General features: G+C 43.5%; 1 protein-coding gene across 1 annotated transcript; it reads right to left on the bottom strand.

Annotated features, from left to right (window-relative positions):
• Positions 1 to 5,517: 5,517 nt before the first annotated feature.
• Positions 5,518 to 15,059, bottom strand: Tat (tyrosine aminotransferase). Its single transcript, XM_035441447.1, has 11 exons — positions 14,825 to 15,059; positions 14,572 to 14,676; positions 11,910 to 11,977; positions 10,824 to 10,982; positions 10,057 to 10,195; positions 9,394 to 9,446; positions 8,022 to 8,174; positions 7,358 to 7,486; positions 6,884 to 6,967; positions 6,061 to 6,159; positions 5,518 to 5,658 (listed from the first exon to the last, which is right to left on the bottom strand). Exons 1-11 carry the CDS (start codon positions 15,057 to 15,059, stop codon positions 5,518 to 5,520), a joined length of 1,365 nt encoding a protein of 454 aa, XP_035297338.1.
• Between the last annotated feature and the right edge of the window lie 1,423 nt (positions 15,060 to 16,482).

The raw sequence follows: 16,482 nt of genomic DNA, 5'->3' as shown, positions 1-16,482 counted from the left end.
GAGCAGAGTCCTGGAAGTGTCCTCTGAGTTGCACCATGGCACCTGTGCCAACCATGCACACACATAAAATGCATGTATTTTTTCCTAAGAGAGAAAGAATGTTTTCCATTTCACAATGTTAAAGTCTGAAATGATGTCACACTTTCATGAGAAAACTAATTTCCATTGTGAACAGATGTGTAAATGATAACCTTGCAGTATCTTTTTCTTTTAAATTTTTGGAATTTCTATCTGGGCATGGTAGTGCACACCTGCAATCACAGCATCGAGAGGATTGTAGGTTTAAGGCCAGCCTGAAGGACACAGGAAGACCTTGTCTCCTAGCAGAGATGATGAAAAACAATGCTGAGCTTCCTTTAAATGCCAACACATATTTGAGTTGGCCTTCTTGAGCTCTTACTGCCTTATGGCTTTTTTGAAAGTGCCATTGAGGTGTGGCCCCTGAACGGCATAATTCACCCAACAGTGTATAATTGGGGTGTTTCACTGTTTTAAGGGTTGTACAGGCAACAGCATGATCAACTTAGAGAATACTCTTCACCCAGCACAAGCCCTGCATCCATAGGCAAAATCTTTCCATCTCCCACTCTGACCCTCACTCCCAGCCTTAGGCAACCAGATAATCATTCTTCAGTCTCGATGAGTTTGCCTATTTAGGCATTTGATATTAATGGAATCACACAACATGTAGTATTTTTGATTAGCAACTTTTACTTGGCCCAACATTTTCAAGGTTCAACAATATTGTAGCATGTATCACTACTTTATTCCTTTTCTACCTTGAAATTTTTTAAGACTTATTTCAATTGTTTTATAATATGTACAAGTCTTTTGGGATGAATAGAAGGTGTTGGATCCTCTGGAATTACAGGTGGTTGTGAGCTGCCATGTGGTACTAGGAATCCAGGTCCTCTAGAATAGCAGCCATTGCTCTTAACTTCTGGGCTATCTCTTGTTTCCCTTTGTACTTTTAAGTACCATTCTGTTATATTATTTTATTGTGATGCCATCAATGAACATTTGAGTTGTTCCCCCTTTTTGGTTATAGTGCTGCAATGCACATTTGCATGAAAGTTTTAAGAGTAGAGTCGGGTACTACTTATAAAAAACAATCGTTGTGATCTGAATGAGGATAACTGTGAATCCGTAGCTCCCTTTGGATCCTATGAACATTTTAGTATTAATTCTTCCCATCCCTGCCCATGGGTAGGACATGTCTCACAAGCCAGTACTTTCTTTGATTTAACTCACTTCCCAGGTGAGGCATCCTGGCATTGGGATTATCTGTTTGGTAAGAATTTACAGATCTTATGTCAGTAAGGTATCTGAGAATGAGGGCAATGAGGTTGCTGCAGGTGTGTGGGCCTGGGCAGACGCTCCAGGCTACCATCACAGTCTTACAGATGTGTTTGCAAGCATATTTAGATTGTTTACAGTAAAGCAGAATTCACAATGAGACCATTCAACTTTAGGGTTCTTACAATCAGTTCACAGTAGTATCTGGAGGACATGGAGTTGACAGTCTCTCCTTGACCAAACTCTCGTCAGGATTCTCTGAACCCTCTCTCAACTATTAGTAGTTTCAATAAGACTTGAACCAAGCAGGAACAGTTTTTAGCAACCCAAAATTACCTCTCTAGGATGCTCCAGGTATTAAGGAGGCTGCCTGAGACTCAAGGCTATACAGAGAATTGACTGTTTGCTTCAGACAATGTCCGACTACAGTCTCCCTATCTCCCAGCCTCCACCAGAAACACAGAGACCAACACTTCCCCAAGTGTCATTTAACCACACACTCCAGGGTGCATTTTACATGAGGCAACTTCTTCGTTGTTGTTGTCATCTCCCCCTGCTGCTCCTGCTGCTCCTCCTCCTCCTCTTCTCCCAATTTTTCAACTTCCTGAACCTGTGGAAACCTCCCTCTTATTGGGCCCAACCTGTTTCCTTCACTACCAAGTCTGTAGAAATTAAAGTTCCCTTTACTTCATGCTGATTGCTTCCCAACTATAACCACATATCGCTGATCTGCCCTTGTCCCTTGACTGTGCCCAGTTTCATCTCTGACAAGCCCACTGGAGTGGATTCATTTTTCCAGCAGCAGCAGACGTGCACAACCGTGAGGGGCACAATTCTTGGAAGAGACGTTCCAAAGGGCCATACTTTTGACATCAGCTAACCTCACACTCTGCTTCACATCTGGTGGGACTGGCCTGGAGCTGGGAACTCTTCCCAGTGTTTACGATGCCCAGGGATGACTTGTCAAATTCTTGGAACCCGAAAGCATACAAGAGGAAGGGAATCTCACGTTGGGCAGGGGCGTCAAGTTCAAACTGAAGGTGTAAACAATCAGAGCTGTCTTCAAAGCTTGCTCACAAGCACCCCTGGGGCCATTCATCTGTGCCTGTGCAGTTTTGTCTGGGTTTTCCAGGATGGAGAGTTGAGATCTAGGGTGAAGTTTGGAGCACTTTGTGCCACCTAATCTTGGTGCGGACCTGTAAAGTGGTAGGCTGTGCTCAGACATGGAGAGGTGGAGCCATAGCTTGCAGCCTTGTCCCCCGACTTCCTACCCAGGTTGTGTTATTCGGAGACTCTTGGACACTGCTAGGTAGAAAAGCATTTTTCCAGAATGTTAAGCTTAGGGGACAGGAAGGATTTTTTAGAGACATTCAGGACGTATGGAACACTTTAGATATGCTGTCCCTCCTTCGACCTAGGTAGGGCTCAGAGCTGTAAAGTTAAGTCTCTGGGTTTTAAAGGGGGAGTTGCGCCTGCGAATGCACACACAGCATTCACATCTGCTCAGAATAATTTTCAGTGTGGACCACTAAATATTCATTTCCTTACCAGAGAAGAACTGGGTGGCTGAGAGACAGGACCTTTGTATAAAGCACTGGATGCGTGTGTGTGTTGTTTAACATTTGCCCAGTGCATACATCCCTCACTGCCCACCCCCACTTTCCTTGGACCCCATACTTTTCCTACCCCATCTGTAATGGTCGGGATGAACCCAGGGTCTTGCACCTACTCACCAAATGCTGTTCCACTCAGCAACATCCCCAGTCATTTTCTCCCTCAAAATGTCTGACTGTTCATCTGGCTCATTTACCAAAATGTAGACACCAATGAACTGTGGAATTACAGGGTCTGGGCAGAATTCTGCTAGTGGTGCCTGATGGAACTGTCTGTGCAGGGGAAGCTAAACGTCTGTATAAAGCACCATCTTCCTGTTTATTTCTTTGGGGACAGGAGACAGGAAAAGAGGAGCCAGACAGTTTTGGAAGATGTCCACACTGGTGGCATACAGGAAACAAATGTGTTTAACATTTCAATCATTGTATGTTCCTTCATAATGGGTTTGATAGGGAAAATTAAGACATAAAATTTTCTGGGAGTTCACTGAACTGAAACAGAGGTTAGAAGGGCCGTTTGGTGCTTATTTTTTGTGAAGATAATCCTTTGGGTGTGACTGGCAGAGTTGATATCCTAAATATCTCTTTTTTTTTCTTTTTGGTTTTTCAAGACAAGCTTTCTCTGTGTAGCTTTGGAGCCTGTCCAGGAACTAGCTCTGTAGACCAGACTGGCCTTGAACTCACAGAGATCCACCTACCTCTGCCTCCCAGAGCTGGGTTTAAAGGTGTGTGCCACCACCCTCAAGCCTAAGGTCCTCTACTAATTAAGAAACTTGCCTTGTAAGCTATCTCCAGGCTGTGATGGTCTAACACAGCCCCAGGCCCACCTTGCAAGATTTCTCCTCCCTTCTCTAACAGAGATGCTGAGGAAAACTTGTAAATAGGTGATTGCTCCTAAGAGGGTTTGCAGACAAAGTGCTGAAAGATTCCAATACTTCTCATCCACAGGTCAAGCGAAACTCCTTCCACTCTGTTCCCCACTGAGTGGCTAGAGGATCCAGGCAAGGATAGGTAAGTGTTTGGTATCAAAGAGTAGGGACCCAAAACATTGAAAGTGAAGATATACACGTTTGTTTGTAACTTCCAAAATCAGTATGTCTACAAAGAAATAGATGATCCTAGAATGGTTGGTATTGGTCGCCAGTTTAACACAGTCTAGAATAACCCAAGAGAGAAGCATATGGGCATGCAGGTGAGGGATATTATAGGGTAGGTTAGCTGAATTGGTAACATGCATCCTAACTGTAGGCAGTGCTGTTCCATGGGCTGGGGCCCTGGAATGAATAAAAAAGGAGAATTTAAATTGAGCACAGCGGGGTTGGACAGATAGCTCAGAGGCTAAGAACATCGGCTGTTTTTCCAGAGGTCCTGAGTTCAATTCCCAGCAACCACATGGTGGCTCACAACCATCGGTAATGAAATCTGGTGCCCTCTTCTGGTGTGCAGATATACATGGAAGCAGAATGTTGTATACATAATAAATAAATAAATAAAATCTTTTAAAAAACTGAGCACAGCAAGTATTCCTCTCACCGAGCACCCCCCCCACAGCCCCATGACAGATTGCATACCCTAGAACTGAGAGGCAGAATAAACCCTCCACTCCTTAAGTGGCTTTGGTCAGGTGTTTTGTTACAGCAATGAGGAAAGAACTAATACAGAGACCTAGTGGGTAATGGACTGGACTGAGACTTGGGATGGAAAACCCCCTGAGAAAACACATCACACAGAGATGCACACATGATAAAATTTATTTTAAAAAAGAAAATAATAATTTATGCCCTTGACAAAATAAAAGTTCTAATAATATAAATGTTTCTTAGAAAACATATGAAAAGATAACATAACAAATATTAATAAATCAATGTTCACATGACTCTACTAGAAGGATATTAGGAGGGTGCTGCAGTGTCTCTGCAAAGGGCTCGCATTCCTTCTTTCTCCCACAATGAGGTGTCTTTCTGTTTTTGAGAAAACCTGATGCAAGTGGATATAAACTTAGGAAGTTGACCGGTTAGGAAGCTGGTAGCTATTTCCACCGCAAAATAATTCTTTACAAAAAAAAAAATTCTATCAAGGATCCTTTAAAGAGAAAGTTTCTAATGTGTTTAGAATACAACTAACCAAATCCACATGTCCCTAACTTCTTTCCAGTGTAACTCTATGGTAAAGAGTGAGTTATGCCTGAAGGGAGGCAGCGACAGAGGTGACTTGGGACCTGACTGGAGAGGGTGCTCCTCTGACAGCATGAAGAAATGGGTGTGGAAGCCATCCCCTGTCTTCTGCCTCCCCTATCCTGAGCACCCACTTTTCTTGTCCCAGCTTCTTTCTGTTAAACGGTTTGCCCGGTGCTCTCAGGATAAGGAAGTTAGATGTTGGGGATGTGTGTAATGAGCTCGTGAGCTCCTCCTGCAGAGTCAGGTGAGGGGAGAATCTGGGATTCCGGGTGTGTACTGGATGTAACTGGGGAAGGTAGAAATAATCCTCGATTCTTGGTGTAGTTCTTTTGCGGTCCCTCTCCCAGAAGAGACAGCTGACTCCCTGAGGAGGGCCAGCCCAGTCCAGCCCTCTTTGGATGGGACATGTCTTCAGGAGGAGGCATGAGGGTTTATTTGTCACACTCCTCCTGGCTGCCTTCAGCACAGTGGTAGTACTGTTCACAGAACTCCTGGATCCGGCTACAAGCCTCCAGCATCATCACCTTGGGGACCGTGATGACAACTCGGAAGAAATTTGGGTACTCAAAGCACTGCAAAAACAAGGACTTGTTATCTTCAGGACTACCAAATCTGATACCAGCTCACCCTGGCATAGCCAGGCCTCAAGTCTTCGAGACAGGGTAATGCTATTCCATCAGGGATATCAGTTTGCTCCACACCCCATCCTTGGAGTGCTGAGTCAGCAACTGAGTTAATTCATCTTAAAATAGCCTGTTCTCCTCCCACCCACCACAGTGTTTTCAATTTTTCTTCCTGTTACTGGGGGTAGGGGGTTAATGATAGTGGAGAAACTGATTTTAGGTAGAAGCCATAAAACACATGAGTTGGAATCTTATCAAATGAGAATACTTGCCATGGGAGAGAAGGCTAGGCTAAACCACAGCTCAGGGTCTCCAGGAGCTGTTAGGATGTCTGGAGACTCCAGCACTCACCGTTGCTGGGAGGCAGTGGACAGACTGCTCCGCAACTAACCGTTCTGTGAACTCCACATCATTCTCAAATTCTGGGAAATGGTCCATCTCAATTCCAACCTGAACCAATGATAAAAGAGAGGCCAGTGTGTCACCAGAAGAACATGGGCCAGTTTCCTATGTCAGAAACAAGAGCAGGGACTCCTTGAAAACATCTGGGAACTCTCCCACCCATAACTAAGAGAACCAATGCTAGGAAACTGGAGAGCTCCTAGGAGGGAGGAGAGGACATGTTTAAGTTCATATTGTAGTTTATTGGAGGGTTCATCCATGGATATTGATAAATGAAAATAGGAAAAGGAATGCCATTTCTCTTTTTTCAAAAGAGGTAAAGTTGGCATTAGGACCAGGTTATTTTTTTTTACTTTGTAGGATCTACCCTATCAACTGCAGGACACTTAGCATCTCTGGGCTACAAATAGCAATAGTGAGCCAGAAGACAAAATCCCTATGTGGTCCCCTACCTCTGAAGGAACCGACATCACTCTCAGTCATGACACAAAGCATGCCCCTGTATCTGTGCACGAGATGAGTGACTGTGCTGGAGAATAAGGTTATTGAGAGAGTGTTGTGAACACAGTTTAAATTAAAGCACTGGGATCATTCCTATCAAGTCACTTCCTCAAATGATGGGGACCGGGCCTAACTCATTGTCTTTGTAGATGGATGCATACCCTGTATGACCACCCATGCGCCATCCTGCCAAGCCAGGCTCCTGTGCTTTATCACTACACACACACACACACACACACACACACACACACACACACACACACACACTTACCATAAGGTACATGGCTCCAGAAGGGCGGACTGGCTGGAGTCCAGGAATAGCAGCCAATGCCCCATAGCAGAGGTCTGCATTGGACTACAAGAAGAGGCAGAGAGAGAGAAAAACAACAAGGATCAAATTTAAGTAAAAGAAAAGCATGATTTTTATTTGTAACATTTTGTGTAATAAAGTTATTTAAAAAAAAAAGAAGAAGGGAAACATCATTGAAGGTAGAGCCTTCAGAAGGCCACAAACCTAGGCTTAACGTTATAGCACAAAGAGGTAACAAGAACAAACCCCATCACTTAAAGTTCTAAGCAAGACAGAGTGAATTGCAGGAAGTGAGAGGAATGTGCCTATGGAAAATGACACTGATGCCACCTTCTGATTCGGAAGCCCCTCATTGGAACAGTGCTCCAGAAATTAGGGACAATTATTCCTAATGCCACTGATGTGTTCTCTGGAAGGCCCCAAGCACCTCTTTACCTTAAGGAAGCTTAAAGTGTCGTGGTAGAACTCTTGAGGGGTACGCTGAAGGATGCTCTTCAGAGCTCCTTGGACGATGGTGCATGGTCCCAGGATCCGCTGACTCAGCTTCACCAATCCATCTCGAATCTAGAATCCCGAGGAAACAAATTATTTAGCCTTTCTCAAACATCCCCGTGCTGTGACTCTATTCTGACCTTTCAGTCCTGTTCTAGTCTCAGGACATGATGGCACCTAGTGACCCTGTTACATTAAAAAATCACCGAGTCTGCAAGCCTTCTCTGTCACAGCCTGAGTCTGCTGCAAGCAGACAATGTAATCTCTTTGCACCCTGTTTTTCTTGGCTGTAAAATGGTCTCATAGGGTGTTATGAACATAAAATAAAAATAGGATTCATAAAACATGAATAATGGTGCTGTCATTACCATGATTGTTTGCCCTTTTATAGCCTTAAATTGGAGGTGGATGAGATTTCTTCACAGACCCAGAGACCCAAGCATGTGAACGCTGGGTTTGGATGAGGAATAGCTACCACATCTTCATCCATCATGTTTCCAGGAGAACAATACATCAGGAGGGGGAGGAACCCTACCTCTGCAACACTGAGTATCCAGGCCAAATACATATATTAAATTATTCACACATTTTACCATATTGTTCTCACCTCATTGCCAAAAATGTCTCTTCGATCATGGATAAGAATCCAGCCCAACCGCCAACCAGGAACCAGCCAGCGCTTGGCCAGCCCACCACAGGACAGTATGGGGACATTGGTGCTGAGGGTGGCAAGTGGTTCATATTTGTGATCTGAAAACACCTGAGGAAAAGAAGAACTCTTAAATGCTCTGGATCCCATGCCTCCCATTAGTCTCCTTAGACGTGGAGGATAAAAGTAATGGATTGACAGGCCCCTTCCCACCCTCAGGCATCACTGGATCCCACAAGGTTCAGGAAAACTTATCCAAAGACATTTGATTTGATGTATGGTCTGGATTAAAGGAAACCTAAAATGAAGACTGTGATGCTAGTCTAATAGCTTGTACAGCTTCTGAAAACTGACACTGTGGACTTAAGACTGGTGGAGTTATAGGTTTCATGTGAGTCTACAGTCCAGTATCCAACATTCCTGGGTCCAACTCTGTTGCAGAACTCAGACTTTTGGAGGGATTAAAAGGCAATACCACATGTATGTCATGTGCGCACATATGTCATGTGTGATATTTCCAAGGAAGTCTATAGCAATACTTGCCCAAGCAGTAATATTAACAGCCTTTCCTCTTCATTTGCACCTTTTTTTTTTAAAACTTATTTCTGATCCTGGGAGCTGGACCCAGCTCAAGCATGCTAGCTAGGCATGCACTCAACCAGTAAGCTACATTTTGAGGACCCTCCACAAACTTTTAAAAATACACATCCATAAGAGTCATAAAAAAGAAAGAAATAAAGAAATAGGTCGGGCAGTGATGGTGCACGCCTTTAATCCCAGAACTTGGAGGCAGAGGCCGGAGGATTTCTGTGAGTTCGAGACCAGCCTGGTCTACAAGAACTAGTTCCAGGACAGCCTCCAAAGCCACAAAGAAAACCTGTCTCAAAGCCCTCCCCCCCCAAAAAAGAGCCATAAACAAAAAAGAATCTACAAGTACCTTTATATCCTACCGACTTGGCATCTATATTCAAGTAAATTCCAAGAACCTCTGGATTTCCCAGTTCTTTGAATTAAATAAGCAAATAAATAAAAAGCTAAGGAAACTGGCACACACTTTTGATCCCAGCACTGAGGAGGCACAGGCAGGTGGATCTCTATGAGTTAGTTCCAGGCCAGCCTGGTCTACAGAGTGAGTGCCAGGACAGGCTCCAAAGCTACACAGGGAAACTCTGTCTCAAAAAACAAACAAAGGTTAAGGAGACATGTTTGTTGAGAGAGTTGAACATTATGACCAATTGCTTCCAAAGATCCCACTAGCCAACTCTTGAGGCCCCCAAAAAACAATACGGTACTGACACTCCTATAGTGTTATAACCTTCCCCAGACTTACCATGTCACCATAGATCTCATCAGCTAAGATGGGGATACATTGCCTTTCAGCCACTGAAAACAACAAAAACCACACTGGAATCATTTTCAGTTTGATTGACCTTGTCATTTCCTGCATACCTAGTCCTCTGTGATCTGTATTCTGTGCTCATGGGCTGACCATCCATCCTCTTAGGAACTAAATACACCTGACCTTCTTCCAGGATGTTAGCCTAGATGTGCCATTTAGCCACACATCCAGACTCTGTCTTCCATGACGGTAATGACGAAAGGCAAATATGGTTGAAGTACCTCTTTAACCAAAATGCCTGGGATCGGGGGTATTTGGGATTTGAGTGTTTTATTGTTACACTTTGCTGGGTTTTTTGTTGTTGTTTGTTTGCTGTTTGAGGTTTTAAAAAGGGAGAACTGGGGCTCTTTATGCAGACTTGACATTTGAACATTTCTAATCTGAAAATACAAAATGCACCAAAATGGAAGGAATGCTTGCCAGTTTTTAAGTGCAGCTTGTATTTCTCATATCGCATATCTTTTGAGCTAGCCCTGGGGGCCTATGACACTTCATCACTAGAGAAGGCTGGCATTTCTCCACCTCCATCCCAGGCTCAGGACTTGGGGATTCTGCTCTCCAGTCCTCCCGTGTGCAGGGGCCTTTGGCATTTACCTGCCAGTATCTTCTGAAGGTGCTTCTTACTGAACACGGAACCACAGGGATTTGATGGGTTGTTGACAATAAGGCAAGCTGTTTTTTCATCAATCAGAGATTCCATTTGCTTCAGGTCAATTTCCCAAGACTTCTCAGGCTGAGAAAGGAAAAAGAGTGAGACTAAGATGTTTCTGAACAATTTAGGGGAAATTCTCAACCCAATGATTTAGTGTAAAGAATAAAATAAGAGGCCAGTGAGATGGCTCAGCCAGTAAAGGCACTTGCCATCAAGCGTGATGACCTGAGTTCCATCCCTATGCCCCACATGGTGGAAGGAGAGAACACAACCCTGAAATGTGTCCTTATACCTCTACATGTGTGCCATGGCTTGAACACACTAAATTCACTGCCCCACGTATGCACGTGAACATACATTCAACATAAATACAATATTTTAAAAGAATAAAATCTGCCTTTGACCCCAACCTCCCCTGCAGACCATTCTCTGTATGACAATGATATTTCTTTTTAACAGGGTAGTAACTGAGTACTTGAGTCAAAGATTAAAAGTCAGAGCCTTGGAGAGATGGCTCAGGGGTTAAGAGTACTTGCTGTTCTTGCAAAGGACCCAGGTTCAATTCCCAGCGCCCACATGATGGCTTACAACCATTTGTAACTTCAGTTCCAGGGGCTTTAACACCCTTTTCTGGCAGGCACATGTGTGGCACACAGACAAAATACTCATACATACAAGATAAACATTTAAAAAATCAAAAGTCAATTACCAATAGATTGTAGAGCTTGACTTCAATTCCCATAGATTCAGCCAAAGTCCTATAGAGGGAAAAGCCCGGTCTTGGAACAAGGATGTTTTGCCCTGGGTTGACCAACACAGCTAAACAGAGCTCAATAGCCTGACTGCAGCCACTTGTCAGAATGACATCCTGTAAAGAGAGGAGAAGGGTGGGCGTTGGTGAGTTGGAAGCAATGATGAATTTATTTCAGTAAGGACCAAGGAAATAGGAAAGGTTTTCCTGAGCCCAATCCAAATCTATCTATCTATGTATCTATGTATCTATCTATGTATGTATTATCTATCTATCTATCTATCTATCTATCTATCATCTACCTATCTATCTACCTATCTATCTACCTGTCTATCATCTATCTATCATCTATGTGTCTATCTTTCTACTACTCATCTCTCATCTATCTGTAAATGTTGTTGAAAATGATGGCCACTTAAGAAAAATAAACAAATCACTTTAGAAAGAACAAGCTGGTTATGATTCAACCAACTCTCAAGGGAGATCTTCGATTGACCTTGAGCTATTTTTCACCAGGTTATTTATTTACTTTTGACCACAGATTTGAAACCTGGCATTTCTGTGAACACAGATGAAAGACACCTCTTTGATGAGGATGAAGGCAATAACAGGAAAGGGCAGCCTCTAAAGCTAGCACTGACATGGACTCAGTATGCCCTGAGACCCTAGCATTCTGTCTCAATGCCCTAAAGTGAGTAAAGGAAGATGCATACTTAAACACATCCTAATGATAAATTCTTTTAAATTAAATTATTTGTTATTTGTGAATACTTTCTCAATGATCTTTTGATGAAAATCAGATCTAGGATGGTTTGGGGGGCGTCCTTTGGGACTCTGTGACAACACTATATAAGTGGTAGGAGACACCTCTTACACTGGTGATATTAGTCACAATTACTGATCAGTGACCCAACTGTATAAGAAGTCCTCCACTTGTTAAAGGATGATTCTTCTCAGCTCCCTCAAACCACCACTCCTGTGGAAGAGAAGCAAGGAGTCTGCTTGCCCTCGGTGACTTCTGAGCTGGTACCCTGGCTGGCTCACCTTAGCTTCCAGGGGAGCCTCAGCACAGTGGTAATAGGAAGCGACCTCCTCCCGACTGGATAGGTAACCTGAGACAAGACAGAAGAAGCTGAGGTTTTCATCCCTTGATTGACAGTCTTGCCACAAACTTCTACGCTGCTTCCAGCTGCCTTCTGTCCTTGCTTAGGGCCAATTCTTTCTGTGTAGCCCAGTCACCATTTATGAAAAAAATTAACTTTATATGTGAGTTTTATTAAAAGTGCAAATGTATGACGACGACAAGAAGCAGCTCCCCAAACCATAAAGTGCACTACATAATCTTGAATACTCTGATTAATTTATGCTGCTTTAAATGAGGATTTAAATTATTCCTAAGTGCCTTTATATAGTCTGTTGTTTGAAATGCCATCAACAGCTTCAATGCATAAGTTACGCTTTCATTGTTTTATCTTATATAACATAGTATCTTTGTACATGGGCTCTCTTCTTCTGGAACATTCTCAGGGTGCCATGCAGGCTTGTTTTTTTTTTTTTTTTTTTTTTTTTGGTTATTCGAAACAGGCTTTCTCTGTGGCTTTGGAGACTGTCCTGGAACTAGCTCTTGTAGACCCAGGCTCATCTCGAACTCACAGCAGGCTTGAATTTTATTGGCAGTTTCAAATCTATTATAATGTTTCACAAAATTGCCTTCCAGGACACAAGTTAGCAAGGACACAAACCATATTCATCTTTTTAAAGATATATGAATGGTTCTTTCAAGTGACATTGATGGACATTTCCTACTTTATTAATGAGGAAGAACGTATTCCTAGAGACCACCATCACCTCCACCTTTTCTTGTGCAATGCTCAGACCCTGTGAACACTGCTCAGACAAAGGTTTGACTCCAGTCTCCAAGCTCAATTAGTTCCCTGATACTTTGGATAATAAAATTATTTTTGTTTTTTTACCCATTTTTACCCACTAAGACATCTCACTAGCCTCCATTATAGTAATTTTGTGACCTAATTTTGAGTATTGGATTTGATTGTTGTTCTACGAAGCTTTCTAATATGTAAGTAATTCACCTAAAAGCATGTCCTAGCTGGGCAGTGGTGCCGCATGCCTTTAATCCTAGCACTCGGGAGAGAGAGGCAGGCGGACCTCTGTGAGTTCAAGGCCAGCCTGGTCTACAGAATGAATTCCAGGACTGCCAGAGCTACACAGAGAAACCCTGTCAATGATGATGATGATGATGACAATAATGATAATAATAACAACAACAATAGCCATTTCCCTGATTCCTCTTGGAAAAGCTTTTGAATCTGATATTAGCATGAAACTAGGTTGTTGTTTTCTCATTCTGCATTAAGAATTCCTCAATATATAGAACACCCAGGGGAAGATACACTACATGAAAATAAAGCCAAGGGCCGGGCGTTGGTGGCACACACCTTTAATCCCAACACTCAGGAGGCAGAGGCAGGCCTCTGTGAGTTCGAGACCAGCCTAGTCTACAGAGCAAGTTCCAGGATAGCCTCCAAAGCTATACAGAGAAACCCTATTTCGAAAAACAAAAAAAACAAAAAACAAAAAAGAAAGCCAAGGAATTACTTATTTTGCTCTCGGGAAAAACTTCTGTCCCCAATGTGACAACCATTCTTTGTTAGGTTCCCCTTACACACTTAAAAATGCATTTCAAAAAGATCAAAGCCAGAATGAAAACAAAGCTTCAAACCATAAAGAAATAAAGGCGCTATTTATGTGGGGTGAAGTATAAATCGATGTATAGCCTGGAGGACTGAGTCCCAGCCAGACTCGGGGCTTTGTGGTAAAGACAGGCAGAGCTGCTTGAGGAATAACTGTGTTTGAGCACCTCATGGGGAGGTGCCAGCATACAGATGAAATTAGACCCCAATAGCTATGTTTAAGAATCCAGAGTGGGGGAAGGGGAGCTAGAGAGATGGCTCAGCAGTTAAGAGCACTGATTGCTTTTCTAGAGAACCAAGGGTCAGTTCCCAGCACCCACATGGCACCTCACAACTCTCTGTAACTCCAGTTCCAGGGGATCTGACATCTTCACACCAATGCACATAAAATAAAGTTAAATAAATTTTTAAAAAGAATCTAGAGTGGGACCCTTTCCCTAAATCTAAAGGGCTGTTTCATCTTGGGCTCTTCAGAACCACTGATCAGGTGCAATTACTACAGATGGAGTACCATTTAAAAATCATGAAAGAGGGCCAGTGAGATGGCTCAGTAGGTAAAGGTGTTTGCTGCCAAATCTGACAACCAGAGTTCAATCCTCAGGACACATACGATAGAAATAGAAAACCAATTCCCACAGCTGTTCTGTGACTGAGACACACATACCATGGAGCTCTCTCTCTCTCTCTCTCTCTCTCTCTCTCTCTCTCTCTCTCTCTCTCTCTCTCTGTCTCTCTCTCTCTCTCTCTCTCTCTCTCTCTCTGCATAACACATACACACACACACACACACACACACACACACACACACACACACACACACAAAGTTTAAAAGCCTGGCACATGCCTATAATCTGATCTGAGCTCTTGAAAGGCTAAGGCAGGAGGATTGCTAGTTTGAGGTCAGACTTCATTATATAGCAATGATCAAAACCAAATCAAAACAAGAAAAGCACTGCAGATCTTGAAGCCACCAGGGTTGTCTCTGTCAAGCTTACCAATGGATGGGGCATAGCCATTGTATTTCCCAGAGTCCAGGGCATCTTTCATGGCTTGGGTAACTTCAGGGTCTGTAGGCAGGTTTCCAAACACAGTAGGGTCCCCTGTTCATGGAAGAGAAAGGCAAAAGAGCCACCTAGTGTTTATATCCCCATGTTTGAGTGTCTTCCTCTCATCTCTTCCAGCCTGCCCAAAAGGATGGAAGGTGGGTGGGCAATGCCAACCCTTCACCTTCAAGTGGCCCAAACTTACCAATTGACAGCGAAATCACAGTTTTGTTTGGATTGGGCTTCACCTTCATGTTGTCCACAATGGCCCGGATGGGATTAAAAGTCTTATTGGACATGTCAGAGGGCTTCACATTCCATCTGGCCCTCCTGCCTTTCATTTTCCCCTGCACTGAGCTTCTCCCACCAATATTGACATGCACATCCAGAACTGAAGGCAGGCTGCCATTGTCATCAGTCTGAATCACGTAGGAGTCCATAGCTCACAAAACCTACAGGGAAAAGAAACACATCCCTGTGATGACTAAAACAGTGCACCTTGGGATGGGGAGATAGCGAGCTCTGTTTGGACCTAAGCAGGGGTGAGGGGTGACTTCACAGATGCATCTTTCTAACTCTTTCATCTGTTTTCACTTGTGAGGTAACCTTGTTGGGAATAGTGGGGATTAAGAATGTCTTGAGGCGACGGAAAATAAAGTAACAACCCATTTTACAAAGTTAGCAGAAAGCATTTAATTGAACACTTATCTATTACACGTGGGTGTTTTTCTCTTGTCTTTTGTGTATATACATGCGTGTGCACATGGTCCTGTGAAGACCAGCACATGCCACTGAAAGCCTGTGGAGGTCAGAGAACAATCCACACCTTACACCTCTGAAACAGGATCTCTGCCTCATCTTACAGTGGGATCTGGGACTCTAGATGGTACCGCCACACTTTGGGTCCTAGAGATCTGAATTCAAGTCTGCATACTTAGGTGACAGGTGTTTTCCTGCTGAGCATCTCCCCAGATATGTAAAAGTGGGATTTTTCTATAAGTCACTCTAATCCCCATGTTCTAAATCAAACCAAGAAAAGCCAACAGGAAAGTTTTAATCAAAGCATGTGGGTGACAATCTGTCCACAGAGACACCACCCCCAAACAAAGGGTCTTCCCAGTGTTTCAGCCTGGGCAGCTTGACAAGACCCTGTCTCAGAAACTTTATAAAACTAAGGAAATATCTCAGTGGGGGAGCGCTTGTTTAGCAGTGCCAGGGTCTAGGTCCAATCCCTGATACTATTATGAGAGAGAGAGAGAGAGAGAGAGAGAGAGAGAGAGAGAGAGAGAGAGAAAAGAGGAGGAGGGAGGAGAAGAAGAAGAAGAAGAAGAAGAAGAAGAAGAAGAAGAAGAAGAAGAAGAAGAAGAAGAAGAAGAAGAAGAATATTGATGCAAGTTAAAGTGAAGTCATGTCAGATAAGCATCAGAGCCCTGACCAGAACAAGTCAAGAGTATCAGAAAGAACCAAGGATGTCCCAATAACCATCACAGCCCAGAGGGCCTAGGATTTACCTTCCACTTCTGGGCAAAGCAGCCTCCAGGCACCAAACCTATGAGCTCAGGAACACTCCTCCACCAAGTCCTATGACCATGAGCTCAGGTACAAACCTGACCCTTGAAATAGTTTCAGCCAATGGGCGTTGGGCCTGAAGCCCTCATGCTATTGGCTGAGAGTAAGACCTAAGCCCTCCTCTGGACCTCCCACAACACACTCTGCTGTTTCTCACCCCAACCCTGGCCACCATCCAATCTGGGATTTGTCCTCACCTCAAGTATCTGAAATTCTCTGTGTTAATTTTTTCTGGTCAGTTGGTAAAATGCTTGAGAACACTGTGGAGGGCAGTTAGAACAACGTTATTGCCCT

Source organism: Cricetulus griseus, chromosome 3, assembly GCF_003668045.3.
Source record: "Cricetulus griseus strain 17A/GY chromosome 3, alternate assembly CriGri-PICRH-1.0, whole genome shotgun sequence".
Taxonomy (NCBI): Eukaryota; Metazoa; Chordata; class Mammalia; order Rodentia; family Cricetidae; genus Cricetulus; species Cricetulus griseus.
The sequence above is the reverse complement of the archived record's forward strand: the minus strand, read 5'-3'. Positions and strand labels throughout refer to the sequence as shown.

Bases quoted from the DNA above. Each gene is read 5' to 3' on its own strand.
- Tat (XM_035441447.1), bottom strand. From the start codon at position 15,059: ATGGACTCCTACGTGATTCAGACTGATGACAATGGCAGCCTGCCTTCA. The intron at 7,487-8,021 runs GTGAGAACAATA...TCGGGATTCTAG, and splicing joins GAGACATTTTTGGCAATGAG to ATTCGAGATGGATTGGTGAA. The intron at 5,659-6,060 runs GTGAGTGCTGGA...TTGTTTTTGCAG, and splicing joins TCCACTGCCTCCCAGCAACG to TGCTTTGAGTACCCAAATTT.